This window comes from Belonocnema kinseyi, chromosome 3 (genome assembly GCF_010883055.1).
Source record: "Belonocnema kinseyi isolate 2016_QV_RU_SX_M_011 chromosome 3, B_treatae_v1, whole genome shotgun sequence".
NCBI classification, from domain to species: Eukaryota; Metazoa; Arthropoda; class Insecta; order Hymenoptera; family Cynipidae; genus Belonocnema; species Belonocnema kinseyi.
Genome location: NC_046659.1, coordinates 29,906,707 through 29,932,889, shown reverse-complemented (window position 1 = coordinate 29,932,889; position 26,183 = coordinate 29,906,707). Strand labels below are relative to the sequence as shown.

Genomic DNA, 26,183 nt, shown 5'->3' with positions numbered 1-26,183 from the left:
CACTTGGGGGTTAATTCCTTCGGGACCACCCCTGGACAATTGTCCGCGACTGCCTATTTATTTTTGTAACCATATTCAGCAGAAACCCTTGGTACAGGGACCACCGCAGGATTTCGCCGGGAGCGGGTGCTAATCTGAAAAATTACACCCGCTCCCAGCGAAAACGCAGTAAAATTTCTGCCACAAACACGTCTCACAACCGTGAGATAGGTAGTTACTATCCAAGGACTACCGCCTTCTGCATTAACGAGTGAAAGCTTGGCACCTCCGGTTTAACACCTACTATCTTTAGAACAAATTCGAGTAAGTTGAAGAAATATTTAGAAATTTTGAAAACATTCAAAATTAATTTAAAATCTGAAATGATTTCAAATAATTTCGAAAATTTTTAAGAATTATTTAGGGCTTCAAAATAATAAAACAGATTTCCTTGAGATTCATGGGGAAATTGAAAAGGGTTTTTTATTTTGAAAATTTGACTTAAGAGAATGTTTAAAAAGATTTACGAAATTATGAAAAATGAATGTGGAAGGTTTTAGGTAATTTTTAAGTAAAATTTTAAAGTATTTCAAGGCTTTTTAATATATTTTAAATAAAAATAATTTAAATTTAAGAAGTGTTCCGTTTATAAAAAAATTGAATTGTTGAATTTTTAATGTTACTAGCTTAAGATTTCTTAAAGTCGTATAATTAAAAAAAAATTTTAATATTGATTAATTCTTTAATTTAGAGCATTGAAAATGGTAACGTGGATTTATATTTTTGGATCTGAAAAAATTTGTAAAATTCCAGGTCACTAAATAAATAAATTAATTAAAACGGCAACCCTGAAATAAAATAAAACAGTGCCGAAAAAAAGATTTTAAATTAAATGTCAGATAACAATGTTTCATCAACCATGGTCGAAATTCAATTCATTGAGGGTTAAAATATTAGCCGACACCGTGAGTAACATTTTCAATCATCGAAAATGAATGCTCTTCTTTTGTAGTTGAAAATAATAGCAAAATACAGCGTACTCCTTTGTTTTTCTATCAGTATGTTGACATCTTAGCCCGATTACCCAAAGAAAAAAATATTATCAATCAACAAATTTAATCTTTTGAATTTCGCTTTCAGATTAAGGACGGACTTCAATATTTTAAGCATCAAAATTTTCAGCAACCAATTGAAGTACTTTAAAGTATTTGTTTTTTGCCAGAACATCATTTCATTTTTTTCCGGCTACTTTTGACGCTGGTCCACTCTGTTTGGATAATTCATTCTTTAAGTGTTAAGCATAACTTAAATTTTCCTGAAGCGACAGTCTCTGAGTTTTTAATTTATTTATGTATTCAACTAAACATTCAAAATTAGTTTGTATGTACTGTAAGTCTGCTAGCAAATGCTTTTTACGTAAAACTTGTTGAGATTTTTTTATACATTTTGCCTCTTCTGGGTTCAAACTTAATACAATATAACTAATTTTTTCAAAATTTTTTGCATAATACAGTAGAAGTCCGATAACTTGCCGTCCGATAAGTGTACACTCCCCTTAAAACGTCATTACATGTACGGCACGCACACTAATGTGGTTCTCCCTGTACGTGTGCTATTTTGCTCATGATTTGCGCCTATGATTTATGCATGCGCGCACCTAATACCGTGCTAATAGAGGGGGCATCCGATAAGTTCGCAAATCCTGGAATTTTCCACCCTACAGCCCCGAAGTTGGAAAGTTATCGGACTTGTACTATATATAGCCGCACTTAACCACGTTTCCCATCGTGCTATAACGGGCTCTGATGGCAACGGTAATTCTAGATTTATCTCACGGAAACGTGCAATTCTTTCAGGAGAATTAAAAAAAAAACTTTTTTTTACATTTGAAATTAAACTATTCACCGTAGGGGCGGGAAATTCCAGGAATTGTCGACTTATCGGATGCCCCCTCTAGTAGCACGAATTGAGGCTTTGGATGGAAGAAGGGCACATAGGCCCATATGCCCTTTTTCCGTAAATTGCGTTAAACGACGGGGGAATGGCTTTTACATATAGCATATAAAAGATATTTTAAAATTCGCATGTTTACATGAGCTTTAAACATTCCCGTTTAAAATGACGGATAGAACCCACATAAGAACCGGATGGAAGTTGATTTTTATCTGGCGCTATTGGAATTAGCCCGGGTTTTGTCCCCGGTTTATACTTGGTCCTTGATCGGATTCTATCTGGATTGATATTTTACCTCCGGCTTCAATATGGCTCTCATCCGGGACCTTCAAGATCTGTATTCGGTTTGTAGTCGGAATTGGAGCTGGTTTATATCCGGCACTTGACTGGGTTCTATCTGGAATCAGATAACATCTACCGGATTTCTATATGAGTCTTATACGGTTCCTTCAAACTTCTACGCGGTATTTAAGTGATGTCTATCCGAAACCTACCCGGATCTTGTTCCCGGTTTATACGCGGCCCTTATACGGATTCTATGTCGATTGATATATTTGTCTCCGGTTTTTATATGGCTCTCATCCGGGACCTTCAAGATTTGTATCCGGTTTGTATTCGGGATTGGACCTGGTTTATACCCGACTCTTGAGTATACCGCGGTGACGTATTCTCTATTAAATGGCAGGTTTCGAAAAACGTAAAATAGTTCTATTAAATCTAAAATTCTAGCTTAAATACAGTCTATATCGAAGAAGTCTTGAAACCATAGAAAACAGTTCTATAAAATGAGAACCGATTTTTCACCTCAAAAAAATTAATTTTTGTATTATTATATTATTACCATTATATTCTAATATTTGTTCACATGTTTAAGTACACTATTATTTACTATTATACAATCACTACACTATTTATAATCGCACGCTATGAAAATTTTTATTCCCTGCGAGTTTCGAACCCTATACGTTTCGCATTCCTAACGCCTACAGATTCTCGGCTAACCTGGCTTGAAGTTTCAAAAACAAAATTTGAAATATAACTTACAGCTGTGGAAGGCCATCTGCAAATTTTTGTGACCCATGCTATAAAAAATATTGCTACGCTTATAATGATACATGTACTAAGATTTTAGATTTTAGAAATTTAAAAAATTATTATTGTATATTTTATGTGCGTAAACAAGATTTAAACTAAATCCAAAAATATTTCAAGATATTTTAAAAGTTTGAAAAAAATCAATATGTATTTCCAGCAGTTTAATAAAATTTAGGGGATTTCCACAAATTTCCAAAGATTTCAAAAGATTTAACACACTTTGAAGAATTCAAGAACATTATTTATATTTTAAAATTACTTTAAAAACTTCAAACTCATATAAATTCTACCCACATTAAAAATATCTTGAACTCTTTTAAATATTTCGAAATCTTTTGGAATTTGGAATTCGACAGGAGTCATTTTCCTGTTAAATTCCTTAAAAATTACTGAAAATCTCTTTAAAAACATAAAAATATTTTTAAATTACATGAAAAGCCTTAAACTCTTTTTAATTTTTTAAAAATAATTTTAAATACTTTGTTATATTTAAAATTCTTTTACCGACTTTTTAAACAATATGAAATCCATTGAAATGCCACAAAATCCCTTAAAATCAATAAAAATATCTTGACCTCATAAAAAGTATTTGAAAGTCTTTAAAATCTCTTGAAAATTCTTGTACTTTTTGGAATTCTTCTAAAATCTTTCTAAATTCTTTGAAAATACTTGAAATCTTTTTGAATTGATTTACAAACTTTAATCTTTTTTAATTTAAAAATTTTTTAAAATCTCGTTAAATGATTAGGAAATTCATTGAAATCCTTTTAAACACTTGAAAATATTTTGTACACCAAACTCTCGCTTTCAGTCAAGTTTCGCGGGTTGCCTTCAAATGGTCTTGGACTGATTTTGGGATGACAGAAACGTAAACAGTGAGGGCCGGGTCACTCTTTTCCAATTGTAATATATATCTATATAAATTAGGTCACAACCGCTCTCGCCCTACTCCCCTAAGAAACTGCGTGAGTCACTAGTTCTAGGAATGCTGAGAACGGGGTGACGGAAAACAAGAATTTGGTGTGATTTGAAATATTTAAAAACTTGTAGAGCGCAAAAGTTAAGCGAGGAATATGTCATAATATTTATGAATATTAAGGGATATTTCGAAACATTTTGGAATATCAAAAATATTTGACATTATAAAGAATATCAAGAATACCAGGAATATCTAGGCATATTGAAAGAATACGTGGATGAGAATATTAAGTAAATGTATCAGGAATATTAAAGTGATCGACGATTACATCCGGGGCGCAAAAATATGTATTTTTTTGTTATCGGTTCCTATTGTGTGTGACCATCCAGATCGTTGGATTCAGAGATTGTAGTAAAGAGCTGAAAATTTTAAAAGTGGGCATGTGACTTAAAGACACCGGATAGGAACGGGGTAAAAAAGTATAATATATCCTTATTTTAATTTATGGTTCCATTTGCCAGGTACGAACTGGGTAGACCCAGGTAGCTGGTACTCTTTCACTTAATAATTCACAAGTGGCCTGGTACCTTAAAGAGACCCTATAGGAACCGGGTAGGAAAGTATATCTTTATTTTAATTTCTAGTTCTATTTGCCAGATAGGAACCTGGTTGGACCGGCTAGCCGGTACACTATCACTTAACAATTCACAAGTGGCCGAATGCCTTAGATAGACCGGATGGGGACCGGGTAAAAAAGTACATCATTATTTTAATTTCTGGTTCTATTTGCCAGAGAAGAACCGGGCAGAACCAGGTAGCCGGTTCACAATCGTCGATTGCCACATAGAGACCGGACAGGCTCCAGGTAGAATTATAATTTTATATGATTATAATTTTCATTTTGTTTCCATTGACCAGATAAAACCCGGGTAGGCGCGGGAGAATATTTAAACTACTTATGTTGTATTACCATTTCTCGGATATGGGCCGGGTAGACCCAGATAGATCTCGCAAAATTAAATAAAAGACCAAATAAAAACCGTATAGAACCAAGTAAGGACCGAAAGGGTATGTAACCGGTTCCTTTCCGGTTTCAACTGGATTCCAAACTGTCATTTTAAGCAGGGATTACAAGGTCAGCGCGCCTCAACCTACTGCAGTCGTATACTTGTTGATACTACGAGTATAATGGGTTCAGTGAAATTAACTAACTAATACGCCCCACTTCATTATAACGTGTTCGTGAAAAAAACTAATGAAGCTAATGAAGACGAAATCATGTCATCTGAGGAAGAAGCAGAATACTGAAAAATGCTTAAATGACAAACATTGTGATAACGGCCATAAAATGTTAGCAAAAATGTTGTAGAAGCTTTAAATGTGAGTAATAGTATTAGCGAGATCTTCCTAACAATTGAAGAACACGAGAACTCATTCTGAATTTTCTTATTTCAATAAAGTAAGCCGATATATTAACCTTTTTAATGATATTATTCCGTTTGTGGAAAAAGAGCATATAACCAAATCGTTTAAACTGTAATATTTAAATATTAACATCAATTAGTTATCATATTGCGTATGAATTCTTTAAAGAATAAGTTACTATGTCTATGGTAAAATACATTTTATACAGGTCGGACACGCTGGTGCTTACATACATGGCGAATCGAATGCTACCCGAATTGCACAATAGCAGGGAAGAAGCCATTATACAGGGGTATTTTTATATTTCGCGTATTTAATGTTGCATTCGGATCGGCCATTCGGTCAAGTTCGTGCATCGTCGTATCAAGTTTATCATAGTTTCCATGGTTGCGTTCGAAACTTCAAATGGATACAAGTGTCAAAACAATATAGGTTATGTTACATAGTAATTACAAGTAATAAAAGTGTTTAATTAATAATGAAATGAGACATTTGAACTGAGAATCTGAACATAACCTCGAAATAATGACAGATCGGCCTGGCATGTTTATTATACTTTCGATTGATTATTCTTTACCAAAAAAATGTTGGTGTGATTTTGTATGTTTATCACCGACAGCGTCGGCAGTAATAATTTAAATAATAATTACTTATTAACAATTTAACAATCATTACTTATTAATCATTTTAATAAGTTAAACATTATTTCTGAAATTTAAAATTTGATTACCATTGTTGTTTATACAGATCGATCCTAGGAGAAATACTCATCAGGAAACGCAGATAGAATTAGTGCATTTTAATCAACATTGTTTGAAAAACCGTTATCTCTGGACCTTATCCCAAGCCTGGGGATTAATCAGCCTAAAATTAATAATCTGAGTCATTTTGATCGTATAGGCGTATCAAAAAGATGTCTCGACGCAATCTAACTTGCCCATAGTTTAATTGATACAATTTTTAGGGATTTTTTTTATTTTAGAAAATGTTTTCTCTGGACCTCATTTCAAAATTTGGTTTGATCATCCAATAAAATAAATTAAACACTTGTTGGTGATAGGATTGTACCAGTAATAAATCTAGAAGAGAAATTTTAGGCCGATATTTACATTCAAATTTTTTTTTAATTATTCTATTTTCGAACTTGCTATATCTGGATCTGATTTCCAAATTGGCATTTGACCAGCAGCTAAAATCAATTTTAAGTAATTTTGATGGTATCGGTGTATCCAAAAAAATGTCGAAGCACTTTAACAAGCCCAAATTTCAGTTAGTAAAGTTTTAGGAATTTTTTTATTTCAGAAAATGTTTTCTCTCGGCCTCATCTCAAAATTTCGTTTAAATTATGCTGTTAGAAGTGAAGACACCAATTCTGTACATTTTATTTCAGATGTTATCTTTTCCATTGGAGGTTGTCCTATATTAATTATCGATTGATCAAACGAAATTTTGAGATAACATCCAGAGAAAGTATGTTCTGAAATAAAAAAAACTCACTAATGACTTTATTAATTAAAATTTGGGAAAGTTATATTGCCTCAAGATATCTTTCTGATACACCTATACCATTAAATTGACTCAGAAGTAATTTTAGTTGCTGATAAAATGCCAATTTGGAAATCAGATCCAGATATAGCAAGTTCGAAAATAGAATTATTAAAAAAAAATTGGCCGATCCAAATGCAACTTTAAAGGCGCGAAATATAAAAATACCCCTGTATAATGGCTTCTCCCCTGCTATTGAGCAATTCGGGTAGCATTCGATTCGCAATGTATGTAAGCCCGAGCGTGTCCACCCTGTATATTGTACAAGTTTTCACGTACTTATACTGAAACAAAAACTTTCTCCGTGGTTTTCTCGAAACGCTACTTTGGCTTATGTGCCCTTCTTCCATCCAAGGCCTCAATTGCATATAAGGCTTTGATCATTTACATATCTGATCTAGAGGACGAAACGACGTAGTTCAATCAAACGATTAAATGAACTCACCTTGGGTGAAGTTTAGTCGAAACTATGAAAGTGCGTCTCGTCAGAATAGATCAGTCTCTCCCCTTTTTGTTTTCCCGATACCCTTGTAGCGATTTGAACTGATTCGAATTTTAAAAAAGCGTTATGTCGTAGGGATGGTATAGGCTTTTTACCAACTTAATATTCAGATTTTACGCAGGCCTATCACTGTGGATTTAAGTAGTTAGAATAAATAACCCTTTGGTTAACAACAGTATAAAACATCATTTATTGGTAATTAAATATGTTGACTTGACAACAGCATGCGCAGCACGTACAACTTACATTTCGCTATGGGAACGACTAACTCCCCAGTCTCGCGTTGCTTCGCTCCACGCGATCGCTTCTCGCCCCACACAGTCTACTCCCCACTCTCCCCGCCTATACTAACATGTAGGTAGAGCCTAAATTACTCCCCCCCCCCCCCCCCCCAAATGAAAATTAGGTGTTGTACATTTATTGTATTATGAGTAATTTTACATTGAAAAGAGTGATTACACAATTGCGTGTTGTGGGAAGAGTGGTTATATGTAAGGAGTTTTAATTACTAAGATACGTAAAATACATGGCTTGTACTGAACTATTCGTCGTTAATACTAGTTTATACGCTTCTAAAGTTACAGGGAACTTACAATTATCGAGAATTTACATCTTTTATCTTGCAATATGTTGCTTTCTTTTTTTTTTTTAATTGAAAAATTTTTCGCAGAAGTTGTATTTCGTCTAATCGTGGAGGTTAATTCGCCTTTTTGGCTGACGCTAGTGGTTAGCGGTACATAATACAGTTTTTATTGAGAATATACCCACGTTTTTGAGGGTGATTAGGTTTACTGGCTAGTTCGTGTAACTAAGAATACATAATAAAATTCCTAAGGGCCATTGTACGCAGAGGTTCGTAAAATAAGAACTAACTTAACCTTAATATTGCAAAACATCTTTGGATTTATAAAATATTGTTCTAAAGTAGTAAATATGCTTATTGCATAAAATTAGAAGATGAAAGTGAAGTATCCGAAATCCTATTTACATTGTTGTAGAGCTATTAAACATAGTTTCCGCAACTGACTCAGAGGGTCAGGTGTTACTTTTGCACATTGTTTAGAAAGTTTGATATACCTACTGACTACCTTAATATTTGGTTTGTCGCAAAAAGCTACTTTTTTTCTGGTTTCGGACTAAAGCTACTTGTCACCTTAGGTGATACCCTATTTCGAAAATACTGTCTTCTGCTTGTACCGGTTTAGGTTTACTTCGTCGCAGGATGCTCGGTATGAACCTATTACGTTTCGGTTCGCTAGTTTTATCTGTAGATGTCGACGCGTTTTCGTCGACCGTACTGGTATTGCCCTGGGTAGGGTTTATAATTTCCGCATATAGTTTCTTTCTCGGGGGAACTTGTTTGGGTTTCTCGTGTATCTGTGCTTTCGTGATTATAACCCCTCCTGACGGATTGTTCTCGACGTTAAGATAAGTTACTGCTTGGTTCGTACCCGGTTCAATACCCCGTTTGGTATTTACTCCCCCGCTTTCCGGTTTACCCGCTTATTCTAAGTTATTTTCTAGATTTGGGGGTGTGAAATGGGTAAGTTTCAATAATTCGACATTCACGGTTTTTTGGGACCCGTTGACGTTGATCACGAGCGTTTTCCCGTTCTCGTGTGGTGATATGACCTTATGAGGCCCTGTATATGGCCTATGTGGCGGGGGTTTTACGGCTTTAATTCTTAGGAAAACGTGGGAACACGTCGCTAAGTCTTTAAAGGCAAAGGGTTTTACCGCGTTTTTGTGGTCGGCCGGTGTCGATTTTATCCTACTTATGTACTCTTGAAGTTCGTTAAGGAAATACTGCTGGTTGGGCTCGGAATAATTGAAGGTGTAGAAAGCGCCAGGGATCCTTAGTGCTGTGCCGAAAAGGCATTCAGCCGGGCTGGCTTCGACATCTAGGCGTACACGTGTATGGAGTTCGAGAAGGACTATGCCACCTTTTGACCATGCCATTTGGCGCCAGGTGGTAGGCTGTAGTGCGAATCCTTTTGCAGCCAATCAAATCGAGTAAAGCACCGAATAACTGGGATTCAAATTGCGATCCCTGTTCAGTGGTTAGATAAGTGGGTGCGCCATAACCCGATACCCAATTATTATAAAATGACCGTACTACTGTTGCAGCTGATGTTTCCTTAAGGGGAATGGCCTCCGGCCACCGTGAGTACCGATCGACCATTGTCATTGTCAGTTAGAAATTTGTTGTGTCGCGTGACTTTGGCCTGTTGGCAATTGATGCACTGCTGAGTGAAAGAGTTGGAAAACCTCTTCTCGCAAGGATGCAGGTAGATACGGATGTATGGTCTGTTCATGGATGTCGCAGTAAAAGGGGACGTGGCCCTCTCCCACCGTCAACTTCTTCAGTTTAAGGGGGCGATTGGGATCCGCTATGATATCCCTCATTTGATCATCCTTTGCCTGTTCTTGTGAGATATAGTTCGCATCGATCAGTATCGGCAGCCTGAATGCGTCGATCCTCGCAAGGAAATTTTGGACATCGATTTGCGAGGTCAGGGTCTGATCACTCCAATCAAAGATCGTTGATACGAAAAACGCGTCGATTCGTGATAGTGCATCAGCAACAATGTTATCTTTTCCCGGCATGTGGAGAATTTGTGCGTTATATTGCGCGATAAACTTAAGTTGACGTTTGCGGACTTTTGGCGATTTTTCGCAGTCCTGTACCATGGCATACTGCAGGGGTTTGTGGTCAGTAAAAATTGTTAACTCTCGGCCCTTTAAATAGTAGTGTAAGTGTTTGACCGCTGAATAAATCGCGGTAAACTCGCGGTCATACATCGAATAATTTTGTGTGCGGGGTTGAACTTCCGCGAGTAAAAAGCTAGCGGTTGTCACTGTCCGTTAGCGAATTGTTCAAGGGTCGCCCCCATTGCAGTGTCGGACGCGTCTGATACTATTCGGATTTCCGCATTTTTATCTGGGAAAGACATGAACGTAACATCCGCTAGTTCAGTTTTACATTTTTGATGCTTCTTCGGCTTCCGTCGTCCACGCGATTGGGGTTTTGTCCTTCTTTTTAGCGTTGCGTAAGAACGCATGTAACGGCCCTTGCGTGTTTGCCGTATGTGGTAGGAATTTCCGGTAGAAGTTTACCATTCCCAAAAACCTACGCATTTCTTCAACGTTGCTCGGTTTCGGGAACTCCTTTATGGCAATTATTTTTTCCGGTGTCGGTTTAAACGTATGCTCGTTCACGAGATGCCCTAAGAAAGTGAGTTCCGTAACGCCTATTTGGCACTTCTCAATGTTGAGCTTCAGGTGGAATTTTTCGAGTCGGTCTAGTTCTGTCTTGAGGTGCGCCTCATGCTCTTCGGTGGACGAAGATGCTATGAGAAAGATGCTATTGGAAAGATTGCGCTGCATTCCTGAACCCGAAGCTCATCACGAGGAATTCGTAAAGGTCAAATGGCGTAATAACCGCTGTTTTGGCAACATGTTCCGGCGCGATAGGGATTTGGTGGAAAGCCTTCTGCAAGTCGAGGGCGGAAAATATTTTTTTCCTTTTAAAAGGTTTGGAAAATCGTGAAGGTGTGGGACTGGGTACTGATCGGGTACTGTTACCGCATTTAGTCTCCTGTAGTCACCACAGATTCTTCACTCACCATTCTTTTTAGCAGTCATATGTATGGGGCTCGCCCAGGGACTGTTTGAGGGTCTACAAATGCCCTGCTCGACCATTTCCTTGAACTGCTCTTTCGCGGCTTTTAATTTTTCAGGAGCTAGCCGGCGTACTCTCTAAGCTAGTGGAGATCCCGAGGTTTTAATATGGTGATACACCCCTCGATCCTTCATTACTTCCATCTGATCAATGCCAATCACCCGTGGAAAATTATTAAAGATGTGTGCGTACTTGTGACTGGGATCTACCAGAAAAATTGGGAACTCTTCGACTAACTTCGAAACTTCTTGCGCGGAGTTGCGGGTTTCTTCGTCTACGAGGCTCCGAAATTTCAAGTCTGGTAGGAGGTGCTAGTAGCTTAGAGCGTCACCTCCCAGAATGGGGTAAGGGACGTCAGCTATAATAAGATTCCACGTAATCGTTTTTGGTAACCCGATTTGGAGATCTCGGCGCGAAATGCCATACTTACTTATCAGCGTATTGTTCGCAGCGTACAGTTTCAGCCCCATAGGCTTCCTGGTGCAATTTGCAAGGGTAGGTATTAGTGATATCTCTGCGCCCGTGTCTATAAGAAAAAATTGCCCGGAATTCCTATCTTTGATGTGGAGTCGTACGGAATTCTTAACCCTACTGCCCGCCTCCGAAACAGTGGGTTTATTTAGTTTTCCGATTTTTTAGTGTTCGCGTGTGAGGGATCTCGCAAATTAAGGAAGGGTGAGGAGGTGGAACGTCGAGAAGCGGGTGAAGTCAATAATAGGGTAAAACAATATCAAATTAGGATGGGGTTTATTAAACCAACTTACAGAGTTAAAGGGGACCTGTTGTCCCACAAGCACTGGAAAGTCTCGTCGGTTTCCCCGAGAACAGGTTGATAACGGCGGGATGGCGTCAGACTTCCGCTGAGATGAGGGTGGTTTTTGGCGGGCATCCGGTAAGCTCGGAAATAGTGGATGGCGTCGTCCAGAGGGGTTGGGATCCAGTTCTTTGGTGTAACGGGTACCAACCAAGTTCGCTCGGAGGGAGCGCAAGACTCAAGACTAAAGACAGGTTGCCTTCGGGGCAATTTCTGTCCGGGATGAGGTTTATTCCTTAAGGATTACCTCGCACCTTTCCAATTCCAGGTCAAATGTGAAATGTGCATGTCTTCTATCTTCTTCTTATTAGCTGAAACATAATTTAACACATCCTACATTTTAAACAAAAATAAAAAACAAAAAACAAAATTTGTATTCTTTTCTTGATATTTTTTTTCTCATTTTATTTCAACAACATGTAAAATCTAGAGTTTTTTATTTGAAATATATTTTTTTCAAATTTCTTATTTTAATCTTTTTTCAACATTTTCTGCGTTATCCATCCCTATTTGTATTCTTTTAAGATTCTCCTTTTTCGTGACACTTCTTTCCTGAAAATTAACTTATCTCTAAAATCGACTTTTATTTTTATGTAAAATTCGAACTTGGCCTCTTATAGCCGTATTTATTTTTATTTGTAACTCAACTTTTCTTTGTAAAATTCGTAAAATTCATCGTTTCTTTCAATCGAATTTAAATTGAATTATTAAATTAAATTAAATATATATATATATATTTGTGTGTGTGTGTGTGTGTGTATTTTGATAAGTAATGGAAGTTTTATTTTATAATTATACGTCGGTGTCCCAATCGGTAGAGGAGTCTTCCCTTTCTTCTCCAATTGTTTTTAATATTTTTTTATTTTCTTCCATTTTCCTCTGGGCTCTTTTTACCTCTTTTCTTTTTTTTTGTTTTCTCTTCTTGTTCTGCCGCTCTTCTTATTCTTTCTTTTTTAGTTTTTCTTCCTTCCTCTTCCTTATAGCATCGTTGATATATTTTTCCTGTCTTAATTTTAATAATCTTTTCATTTCTTCTGTTTCCCTTTCTTCTCTTTCCTTGTCCTGCTGTATTTTTATTTTTTCGAATACTTCTTCCAGTTTCTTTTTTTTCTATTTCTTGTTTTTGCTTTTCCTCTTCTTCTTTTTGTTTCTTCTCTTTCAACCCTCTTCTTATTTCTTCCATTGTTGGAAGACCGTAGAAAATTCTTTTCTCTTCCGCTAATTTTTTAATTCTCGGATCCCCTTTTCTTGATCCAAATTCATCGAACATTTTATATTTTTCCTCTAATAATTTTCTGTTTCTTATTTTTTTTAATTTCTTTGGTCATTTCCCTTTCCACTTCAGCTCTCTTCCTTCTATCTATTTCCTTCATTCTATTCGTCCTCTTCTCTATTGTCTCTGTTGACGGAGGTTGAAGAAGATCAACCCACTTTTTACATGAGTGGGTCAATAATTCTTCCCCCACCAACCCCAGAAGGCAATCCTTGCATTTGAGGACTAAACGTGAATCCATTATTCTGAAAATAAATGCCCTTTCTGTTTTTTGTTGTTTTTGTAAATGTCGGTGTTTGTTTTATTTTTCTGTTTTTGTCAGTGGTGTAAAAATTAAATCATTAACATGCATGCCATTTCAAAGAAAAAAAAATTCTAATCAAAATCTACTCTTTACTAATAAATTTTTTGATATCTTTTACGTTCCAATTACCTAGTGATTTTCCATTTTTAGTTTTTAATTCGTAGATTGTTGGTGAAATCTTTGCTTTAATAAAAAATGGTCCTTCAAAATTTTTATTCAATTTTTGAACTATTCTTTCCCCTTTGTTCGACAGTGTTTTATTGTTTTTTAGTACTCTTTCGCCAATTTCAAAAGTTATAGGTCCACGTCTAAGATTGTAATATCTAGATTGCGTTTCATTTGCGATATCTAAATTTTTAATTACCCCTCCTCTAATTATTTTTAATGTTTTCATTCTATCTGCCCATTTTTCTGACTCTTGAAATTCTATTTCGCTTTTTCCGTCTAAATCTTTATTTAAAGCTTTGATGGGTTGAAGTTCTCTACTTAAATTTAAAAAAGCTGGTGTAAAACCTGTAGACGAATGTTTACTAGTATATAACGCGAATTGCAGGTCATCTAAATTTTCATCCCATGTTTTATGGTCTTTTTCTAAATAATCTTTAATTGCTGTTTTAATTGACCTATTACATCGTTCAGTCGGATTTGCCTATGCATGGTATTTGGGAGTTTTCGAATGTCTAATACCAAAAGCTTTTGTCAAATTAATTATTGACTTATTTACATATTCTTTTCCATTATCTGTAAACAAAATTCTAGGTGTTCCCCATTTCGAAATTATACGCTTATGAAATTCTTTTTCAACGGTTGACGATAATTTATTTTTAACTGGAATTATTTCTACCCATTTTGTAAACATATCAACAAACACTAAAATGTATTGATTTCTCTATTTTGTCATTGGTAATGGACCCATCATATCAGATGCTACTACAGTCCATGGTTCTTCAATTATTCGCTTTCCCATCAAACCTATCTGATTGTTTACTTTTGGTTTTACTCTCTGACAAATATTGCATTCTTTCACATATTTAAGAGTTGCAGAATACATTCCGGGCCAAAAATAATTTTCGGAAATTTTCGCATATGTTTTTTCCATGCCTAAGTATCCTGCTCGTTTATTATCGTGATTTTCAATCAATACTTGTTCTCTCAATTCTTTCGGTATTGTTAATTTCCACGGGTTTCTATCTAAATTTAAGCTTGATTTTAAAGGGTCGGGTCTATAAAAGTACAATTGATTATCGCGTATACGCCAATTAGGATTTTCCTCTGGTTTATCTTTAATCTGAATCATTTTATTTTTATACCAGTTATCTTCAATTTCCTTAAAATCTTTTTCTTTGTTTTCTACAACACTTGATAAAATACTAGAAACTTTTATTTCATTTTCCTTTGATCTTGATAATGCATCTAAGACATGGTTTAAACTTCCCTTTCTGTACACAATTTCGTAATCGTACTCTAATAATTCTAAAGCTCATCTTGTCAATCTACCTGTTGGATTTTTTAAATTGTGCAACCATTTCAATGCAATACGATCTGTGATAACCTTAAAAGAATAGCCTTCCAAGTATAGTCTAAATTTTTTAATCGCCCAAACTACTGCTAAACATTCTTTTTCTGAAGCTGAGTATTTACGTTCAGCTCCATTTAGACCTCTACTCGCAAACACTATTACATAATTTTAGCCGTTTATTATTTGTGTTTAAACAGCTCCTAATCCTATATCACTAGCATCAGTTTCAAGTTGAAATGGACTTTCAAAATCAGGACAGGCTAAGATTGGTGCTGTCGTTAGTAAGTGTTTGATAGTCGTAAATGCCTGTTCCTGTTTATCAAACCATTCCCACTTTACTTCCTTTTTTAATAGCTTTTGCAGTGGCTCTATTATTTCTGCAAATTTTGGGATAAATTTTCAGTACCATGATGCCATTCCTATTCATCTTTGAACTTGTTATGTTGTTTTAGGCGTTGGGAAATTTAAAACTGGTTCTATTTTTTCTTCATCAACTTGTAATCCTTTTTCGTTAACTTTAAAATCCAAATATTTTATTTCTGAACATCCAAATTCGTATTTATCCAAACCAATTGTTAAACCTGCATTTTCTATTTTATCTAAAACTATTTCTAAATATTTGAAATGCTCTTCAAAATTTTTTGAAACTATAATTATATCATCAAGATAACAAAATACATTTGGCTTTAATTCTGGTGTTATTATTTTGTCCATCAGGCGCTGGAATGTACCAGGAGCATTTGTTAATCCAAATGGCATCCTTTTAAATTGATACATTCCTTTGCCTGGTACTATAAAAGCTGTGATTGGTTTCGATTCTTCGTCCAGTGGTATCTGGTGATATGCTGAACGAAGATCGATTTTAGACATGTATTTTGCTGATCTTAACGTGTCTAATATTTCCGACATTATTGGAATTGGGTATAAGTGTTTTTTTGTAATTTTATTTACTTTTCTGAAATCTAAACAAAATCTTTATTTGCCGTTAGATTTCTTAATCATTACTATAGGGTTTGACCAGTCACTACTATAAGGTTCTATGATTTTTTCCTCTAAAAGCCTGTCTACTTCCTTATACATAAACTCTCTAATTTTTGGCGATACATAATAGTATCTTTGCTTAATTGGTTCATGACCTTGCACATCTATTTCATGACTAGTTAGATGTGTCGGTTTTAACTCTGTTCCTTGATTCGTAATTTTTCTTTTAATTACATTTTCCAATTGCACTTGTTGTGCTTCATTCAACTCTATTATCCCTTCAGAAATTTCCTCGAAAAATTCTAAATTTTTCTTTCTTTCTATTTTTACGCGTTTTATATTATTATTAATAACCGCATTATTCCTAAAATTATACCAATTACTTTTCCTAATTGCGAATAATTTTTCTATTATTGAATTATTTTTTTCCTCCTTTTTATATAATTCCGTCTTTAATTTAGAATCATTTTTCTCTTTAATGCAATCCAATGGCCCTTTAAATTCTGTATTTAAATTCCTATCTTTATTTTTCACATGTAACTTTGTATTTATTTTGTTTCTATCCTTATTTGTTTTTCTTTCTCTCTATATATTTTGACTAGCCTGCTTATCTAATCTTTGGACGCCCACGCTGCGCTGGCACGTGCCAGCGTTGCGTCGTTTGCCTTATAGGGTTTAGAGTGTGGGACACCATGCCCCCGTATACTCTGTGCCGGCTGGATGGCTGGCGGGATCGAGTCTAGTGCATCACCTGTAAAGGGGGGTTGGGGTGGGGTATGTGGCGAAACGGGAGAAGAGACTTCGCACGGTAGCAAATCTATCTCTTTCTCTCGCATGTCATTTCGCAGGCTAATCTTGGATCCGAATTTTAATTTACTTTTATCACTTTCCCTATTCTCATTCTCTTTCGCATTTTCTTTCTTTTCTTTAATTATTGGCTCCTGCATTTTAATTAACTTTGATTCAATCGCATATTTAATATTTGGTAATTGTGGTAACCACCAAATCTTTTTCACATAATCCATTTTTAAACCTAATCTTTTAATCATATCGGTTCCTATTATTCCTATCGATCTTAAATTTGGTACCAGTCTGAATAATAAATATTTTTTCGTATGCCCTACTTTCATAGGGATCAAAACTTGTCCTATAATTTTTAATTTGTGACCATTAGCTATCATTAATGTGTCATTTATTGGTTTTTTAATTTCACAATCTAATTCTTTTACTGTATTTATAAAATTTTCACCTATATAAGAGTGAGTTACACCAGTGTCAACTAACACTTCAAATTTATGATTTTCAAAACTTATCATAAGGTGGAATCTTGTTTCATCAGAGTCATTTGTGTCGATGTCAAGTGATTCTGGCGGTCTCTGGGTTTGTCTGCTATTTTCCGCCTTTAATAGCGACCGTATGCGTTTCCTTGATCTAAACTATACCAACAATCCCGTCGAAAATGGCCTAATTTCCCGCAATTGCAGCATGTTAAGGGTTCTCGCGATCTGTAATTAAAATTTTGGTTTCCTAAGTTTGAATCCATAAAATCCTGTCGACTTGAATTTATTTCATCATTCCTATCATCCCTACTATTTTCATCTTTTAAGTTTTTTGAATTTTTATTTTTATTTTTATCATTCCTTTTGTCTTCTGACTTGTTATTATTTTCTTCCGCGTTATATAAGAGCGCTGGTATTTGCGGAGAATTATTCGTATCTTGTATCTGTGGGTTCCGTTACAGTTGATTCATTGCATATAATAATGCTTGGTCAGCTGTGTTTTGATTTTTAAAATAACTGTTATTATGCATAGACCTCTGATTTCCTGGATATATTTCATTATTTGTATAATTCGAATTATTGTTTGAAAATCTTGGATTAAAAAATTTTGTATTTCCATTTGGGAATCTTGGTTTGTATTTTTTCCATATTTTGTTGGTTGCGATACCTCGGCCTAAATTGTCTTTCTTGATTTTAATCCTGATTTTGATTTCTATTTTGATTCTCATTTTTAATATTATTTTGACTTTTATCATTTCCTGGATCATTTTTACTTTTGTTATTTTTATTATCCCTGTTAACAGGTTGACAGATTTCAAATATTATATTTTTAAATTGCTGATTGCAAAATTAGAAAATGTTTTTGTTTTGTATTTTATTTCTCATTGCGGCAAAGGGGCCCCCTCGCTGGCAAGGCTCGACACAGCGCTCTCGATCAGTCAGCGACGTGAGGGGAAGTCGAGTGGTGAGGGTAAGTCAAGCAGGTAGACCGCAATCAAATGAAGAAAGCCGTATAAAGAGGAGCATTTTTTAAAGAGATTAAAAGTAATTGTTTTTGACGCTTAGTACAACCCAGTACAACGTTTAGATTTTAGAAATTCGCAGTTTGAAAGAGCATAACTTTTACATTTTCGAAATTGGCATTTAGAAAAAAGTTCTTTTGTGAATTTTGGTTCAAATTTGGACTTCAAAATTTTTGACGGCACAATTGTGTACAACCTATCACAATTCAGCACAATTTTTTTCGAAAAAACAAAATGGCGTTTCTGGATCGGAAAAGGTTTTTTTTCTAAATTTAGGCTCCAATTTTGATTTTTATGAAAAGTAGTTTGCAGCTTGATGGAGAAAAAACCTAGCACTAATCAGCACAATTTTTTGTGAAAAAAACAAAATGGCGTTTCTCGCACGAATTTTTTTTTAAATTTTGGCTCCAATTTTGATTTGTTTATTATTTTACGGCACGGTGGAGCACAAGCCCAGGACAAGTCAGTAAAACTTTAGTTTTTTCAACAAAAAAAAGAAAAGAAAATGGCATTTCTGGCCCTAAAAAGTATTTTTTTTTAACTCTGACTCCAATTGTAACTTTTCTTTAAAATCGTTTACGGCACAATTGAGCACAAACCTAGCACAATTCAGCACAACTTTTATTTGTTCAGAAAACAAAATGGCGTTTCCAAATTCATGGACATAAAAATCTTGTGTTTTTCTAAAATATGAAGTTCAATAAGATACCACGATATTCATTTTTACTTTAATAACTTCTATTTGTACACGCCCAGGAAAAAAAAGAATCCATTGAAAAGAGGACTCTGTGAATTGCGTATCTGTCATTTGCAGATTCAGAAAGTTCGAATCTGCCATGTACTGCAATGACCATTTCAAGCAAGGGTATATTGAATCGATTTCCTTCTTTTTGAATGAGACCGAATTTCTTGGGGTTAAGCTGCCATATTTCACACAATTTTTTAAATTGATAAATTATCGAAAGATTTAAAAAAATCGTGCGTAGGTCTACTAGATTCCTTTTGCTATTTCAGTTATTAATCTTTTAGTCAACAAATTTATAACAACTAAAAGTCTTTGAAAGGCAAATCGGCGGCAATCTTGGAATTCCAGTGACAGATACGCAATTCAAAAGCCTTCGAAATCCATTCAACAGAAGTGAATGGATTTTTGTTTCCTGGGCGGCTTTCCGGCTTCCCATAGATACTCTCTCACGATGCAGATTACATTATTGGGAAACTCTAAACATTGTTATGCAAGTTTGAAAAAAACACATATAATATATCGGCGCGTAAAAATTTTCATAGAAATACATAGTAAATGATCTCGACTCGAGAAGAGTCCAGATCGGGAGGTGATTTTATGCAGTTTGCCTCTCGTCTGGCCAAATCAAACTGGCAAATGCGAGTACTTGGAATAAACTCGCATGTAGCAGCATTGTTATTAAATTGTACTAAAATGGCGGTATATTTACTCATTCCTAAGGACTTCAATTATGCCTTAGCAACGAGGATGACCTGTGTATTGTATAGACCTCTGTTTCAGCGAGATATTAAACATAAAAAATCATAGCATAATAGGGAATAATAATATTGTTTATATGTTCGACTGAGTGATTACTCACAGTAAAATGTATGGAAAAACATGTTGCAAGAGAAAATATACTTTAGAAAATCTTGAGGAAGCAAAATATTTAATTGAAGAGATTAATAAATAACTGAAAGGAATTTTTTTTAAAATACTGAAATTAGTGAAATTAAAAGTTTTTATTCTTTTTTAATTATCATTAAATATTTAGTGAATACATTTTCTTCTGAAAATTAATTTTTTTACAATATTTAAATGGTTAAAAATGTAAAAAATAGTTAATTTTTGAATTTGTATATGAAAATTATTTTAATAGCTAATAATTATTGTAAATTTGCAAATTATCGCAGGAAAAAGTAATTGGGAATACATTTTTTTGTTGAATCCGAAAACAAATTGAGCCTATTCTTCGAAAAATGGCCAAACTCTCAAGTTGCTCCTGAAAGTAGTTCAAATAATAAATCTTAGAAATTTAATCAGTATACTTAATCGGAAAGACGTTCTTAGTTAAATTTGTAAAAAGCTGACCTTATTCGTTGAAAAATACACAAATTTGGATTTTTTTAGGAAAGTTGTTTAAATAATTAATAATTCTTGTAAATTTAACAAATAACTTGGAAAAGAGTCATCACAAAGATAATGTTATTTAACTCCGTAAAAAATTGTTTTTATTAATTGAGAAATACACAAACTCTGAATATGTTTATGAAAATTGTTTAAATTATTAATAATTATTATTAATTTACAGAGTATGGTAGGAAATTCTCATCAAAAGACATTCTTAGATCACTTATTGAGCAAGTTTAGCCTATTATTTAAAAAATAGCCAAACTCAATTTTGCAAACTCTCAATTTGCAAACTCTCAAATGTGTTGATAAACATTGTTGAAATAATTAATAGTTGTAAATATTCAAAGCACCATAGAAAAAAACATCGGATAGATATTCTTAGTTAATAATTACTATAAATTCGCAAAGCAACATAGAAAAAAGTCCTCGAATAAACATTCTAAGCTAAAACCTTAAACAAATTGATTGGTATCAAAAACGTCGAACTCTTAATTTTTTAATCGAAATAGTAGTAATAATTAAAACTGCTTGGTAATTTACAAAGCACACAGAAAAGACTCCTCGGCTAGACATTCTCAATTGAATCCGTAAACAAATTTACTCGTAGATAAAAGGTCCAAATCTTAACTTTAACATAGATATAGTCTGAATAATTAATGGTTCTTGTAAATTTGCAAAGCCACAAAGAAAAGAGCCATTATACTGATATGCTTGGTTGACTCCGTAAAAAAATTGACTCATAGAAAAAGGTCAAACTCCTAACTTTTTAATTAAAATAGTTTATATAATTCATAGTTTTTATAAAGTTGAAAAACAAAATAGAAAAAAGTCATCGGGTAGACATTCTTATTTGACTCCGTAAACAAATTGACTCGCAGAAAAAAGATCAAAATCCTAATTTCTTAATTTGAGAAGTTTCAATAATTATTAGTTTTTGTAAATTTGCAAAGCAACATAGAAAAGAGTCATCGGATAGACATTCTTATTTGACTCGGTAAACAAATTGACTCGTAGAAAAAAGGATAAAATCTTAATTTTCAGATTGAAATTTTTGAAATAATTAATAGTTCTTCTAAATTTGAAAAGCAACATAGAACAGATTCATCGGATAGACATTTTAGTTGAGTCGGTAAACAAATTAACTGCTACAAAAAAGTCAAACTCCTAATTTTTAAATTTAAATATCTCAAATAATTAATAGTTCTTGTGAATTTGCAAAGAAACAAAGAAAGAAGTCATCGAATGGACATTCTTAGTTGACTCCGTAAACAAATTGACTCGTAGAAAAAAGGTCAAACGCTTAATTTTTTAATTTAAATAGTTTAAATAATTCATAGTACTTGTAAATCTACCAAGGAGCATAGAACAAACTCATCGCATAGAACTTCTTGTGAATTTTCAAAGAAACAAAGAAAGGAGTCATCGAATGGACATTTTTAGTTGACTCCGTGAACAAATAGACTGAAAGAAAAAGGTCGAAATTTAATTCTAAATTTTAATTGTTTAAATAATTAGTAGTTCTTGTGAATTCGCAAAGTAACCTAGAAAAAAGTAATCGGATAGACATTTAAAATTGACTCCGTAAACAAATTAACTCTTAGAAAAAAGTCAAAATCTTCATTTTTAGAATGAAATAGTTTAAATAATTAACAGTTCTTGTAAATTTGCAATGCAACAAAAAAAAAAGTAATCAGACAGGCATTCTTTGTTGACTCCGCCAACAAATTGATTGTTACAAAAAGGTCAAAGTCCTCATTTTTTAATTTAAATAGTACAAATAATAAATAGATCTTGTAAATTTGCAACAAAACAGAGAAAGGAATCATCTAATGGACATTCTTACTTGGCTCCGTGAACAAACTGACTCGTAGACAAAAGGTCAAACACTTCATTTTTTAATTCAAATAGTTTAAATAATTAATAGTACTTGTAAATCTACTAAGCAGCATAGATAAGACTTATCGGACGTAAACAAAATGACTGGCAGAAAAAAGGTAAAAATCTTCATTTTTAGATTGAAATAGTTGTAATAATTAATCGTTCTTATAAATTTGCAAACCAACATAGAAGAGTCATCGGATAGACATTCTTAGTTGGCTCCGTAAACAAATTGTCTCGTAGAAAAAAGGTCAAAATCTTAATTTTTTCATTTAAGTAGTTTAAATAATTACCCAGACGGCAAGCCTTTTCAGAAATAACCCTCAATTAGTTCTGAAGTCGAGTACAATATGAATTAGGTCATTGAATTCGTGAATTATAGATAGTTAATATAAAAAGAACTATATTTATCCATTTTTAACTAATTTTTAGTTCGTACAAGTATTTTTAAAGAATCTCTAATAAACTTCTCAAGTATTTCGAAATTGAACATTTCACGACCGCTCGAAGTAACTCATAAAGAAACTCAAATTAATAAATCACGAACTTTCGGCGAATATTTTTCTAACTAAATTTTCATGACAAACGAATGAAGAAAAGATTAATGTCAATTTCTTTAAGTATTTAATCAAATATTCCAAAATTATTGAAATGGAACTTTGTAACAGAATTATCAAAGTATTCCTATTTCGATCTTTTGATATTCTATATGAAAATTCGTATTATTTTTTTGAAACTCCTAAGCAACGCTCTAAGAATTGACTTTTAAAACATTACGATCATGCGTTTTAGATATCAGATAATATTAAAAGAATTAAGAACAAAAATCTTTTCAGAAGTAGAGTATTATTTCAAGCAGGTAAAAAATTAAAAAGTGGCCTGATACTTTTGATGGTAGAATTTGAATGATCCGCTAAATTTGCATCGGTTATTAAATTGTGCGGTCTAATATCCATTCTGTTTAATTTTACTGTACTTGCATTACCGAAATATTTAAAGCGAGACGCAGATAAGTTTTATCTCTCACAATGATTAGGATGCCTCTACATACGGCTGACTTTCGTGCAGAAACTTTAATTTGCTCCATTTCTTTATTTTCTGTAATGGATGCTTTGACATCACCCAGGAAACAAAAACCCATTCACTTCTGTTGAATGGGTTTCGAAGGCTTTTGAATTGCGTATCTGTCACTGGAATTCCAAATTGCCCCCGATTTGTTTTTGAAAGACTTTTAGTCGTATAATTTTTTTGGCTAATGTTTTGTTGACTATATGGCAGCTTAACCCCAAAAAAGTCGGTCTCATTCAAAAAGAAGGAAACCGATTCAATATAACCTTGCTGGAAATGGTCATTGCAGTACATGGCATATTTGAAGCTGCTTGAGAAAATGACCGATTCACATAGTCATAAACCGATTCTATTTTAACTTTTTGAATCTGCAAATAACAGATACGCAATTCACAAAGTCCTATTTTTATTGTATTGTTTTTTATGGGCACATTTGCAAGGTGGAAAATCTTGATGAAATCAATATTTTCGCCTTTTCATTAAAAATGAAATTTATTATCAAAACATTTTTTTGCGCTGAATTGTTTTATAAAAACGAAACCCGAGTGTCAAGTAAATAAACAAGCAAGAGTATTAAATTTTAAGTCTTCCAGGTATTCATGAAATTACTTTGGTGTTTTTTGGGTGGTATTCTGAGGAACGCGCGTTCAAATCTAACCGATCGGACATTTTTATACTGACAAAGAATCGCATCATTTCTCAAAGATTTTAAAGTAATTTTAAAATATAAATAATGTTCTTGGATTCTTTAAAGTCTGTTAAATCTTTTGAAATCTTCGTAAATTTGTCGAAATCTTTTTAAATCGACAAAATTTCTTAAAATATATATTTATTTTTCTAAAATCTTTAAAAATATTTTGAAATATTTTTGAATTAAGTTTAATCTTATTTAATCACATAAAATATTCAATAATAATTTGTAATATACCTAAAATGTTAGTACTTATATTATTATAAACTTAGCAACATTTTTTATATAATGAGTCACAAAAATGTGCAGACGGCTCTGCACAGCTGTATGTTATATTTCAGATTTTTGTTTTCATACTTCAAGCTAGGTTAGCCGCGAGGCTTTAGGCGTTAGGAATGCGAAACATATAGGGTTCGAACCGGCGGCAAATAAAAATTTGCCTAGCGTGCGATTATAAATAGTTGTGATTCGCCCGAATTCTTTTCCATTCCTTTCAAATTAATTTCCGCGGTCATACTACGATAATAATATGGAATGAGAAAGAATTCTGTATGAACAAAAACTGAATTTTTCTACGAATTCGTGTTGGTAAATTTGAATCCGTTTTTTATTAATATAGAATTCGGTTTGACGTCTGAGTTCTTGTAAATTTGCAATGCAACATAGAAAATAATCATCAGATAGACCTTCTTAGTTGACTTCGTAAACAAATTGACTGGTAGAAAATACATAGAAATCTTAATTTCTAGATCGAAATAGTTTAAAACATTAATAGTCCTTAGAAATTTGCGAAGCAAAATAAAGATAGTCATGGGACAGAAATTTTTAGTTGACTTAGTAAACAATTCGGCTCGGAGAAAAAAGGATAAAATCTTAATATTTAGTTTCAAATTGTTCAAATAATTAATAGTTTTTGTAAATTTGCAAAGCAACATAGAAACAAATAATCGGATAGACATTCTTAGTTGACAACGTAAACAAAATGACTCATAGAAAAAAGTCGAAATCTTAATTTTTTAATTTGAGTAGTTTAAATCGTTAATAGTACTATTAAATTTGCAAAACAAAGTAGATAAAACTGATCGGATTGACATTCTTGGTTGTTCTCAGTAACAAAAATTACTCGTAGAAAAAAGTTCAAACTCTTAATTTTTTGATTTAAATAGTTTAAATAATTAATAGTTGTTGTAAATTTGCAAAGCAATATAGAAAAGAGTCTTTGGATAGACATTCTTAATTGGCTTCGTAAACAAATTGACTCGTAAAAAAAGTAAAAATCTTCATTTTTACATTGAAATAGTTTATATAATTAAAAGTTTTTGTGAATTTGAAATGCAACATAGAAAATAGTCATCGGATAGACATTCATAGCTGACTCTGTTTAAAAAAATGACTCGCAGAAAAAAGGTCAAACTCTTAATTTTTAAATCTAAATAGATTAAATAATTAATAGTTGTTGTAATTTTTTAAAGCCACAAAGAAAAGAGCCAGTGGATTGACATTCTTAGTTGACTCCGTAAACATGTCGACTTTTAGAACAACGTGAAAATCTTCATTTTTCGACTGAAATTGTTTAAATAATTAGTAGTTCTTGCAAATTTGCAAAGCAACATATAAAAGAGTCGTCAAATAGACAAAGAAAAGAGTATCAAATAGACATTCTCAAGATAAGAAAGAGTCATCGGAAAGACATTCTTAGTTGAATACATAAGTAAATTGACTCCTAGAAAAAGGTCGAACTCTTAATTTTTTAATTTAAATGGTTTAAATACGTAACAACTCAAATTCTAAAAAAAAATAAAACCAGTTTTGGGCTTATTTTACGCTCCCGAATGCACATTCCCTAAAAGAGTTTTTTTTTTACAAAGTCATATATACAAGTTAGAGATGGGTTGAATTAAGGCATAAGGGTTGGAGTCCAAAAATAGAAGTGGATATTTTCGAGGAGCACAAAAATCGAAAACTACATTGACACTAGAATGCTCCGCAAAATATTATTTTTTTACAAAGTAATATATACTAGGCAGTCTGATAAGTCCCTGAAAAATGAAACACGGAGACGTTTTTTTGGCCAAAGTCGGTTTTATTTTTCAACATACTCTCCTTTCAGGTCGAT

At 33.4% G+C, this 26,183-nt stretch overlaps 1 protein-coding gene across 2 annotated transcripts in view; it reads right to left on the bottom strand.

The window, feature by feature from the left end:
* LOC117168706 overlaps nt 1-26,183 on the bottom strand; it is a 172,461-nt gene that overhangs the window by 18,331 nt on the left and 127,947 nt on the right. Inside the window, exon 6 of one of the 2 annotated variants that reach the window (XM_033354409.1) lies at nt 11,951-12,225. The exons of the other annotated variant lie outside the window; for it this stretch is intronic. Coding sequence (XP_033210300.1) covers nt 12,222-12,225 — 4 coding nt within the window. The 3' untranslated portion in view covers nt 11,951-12,221. Of the gene's footprint in view, nt 1-11,950; nt 12,226-26,183 lie in introns of those variants that run through there. 2 annotated transcript variants of the gene reach the window in all.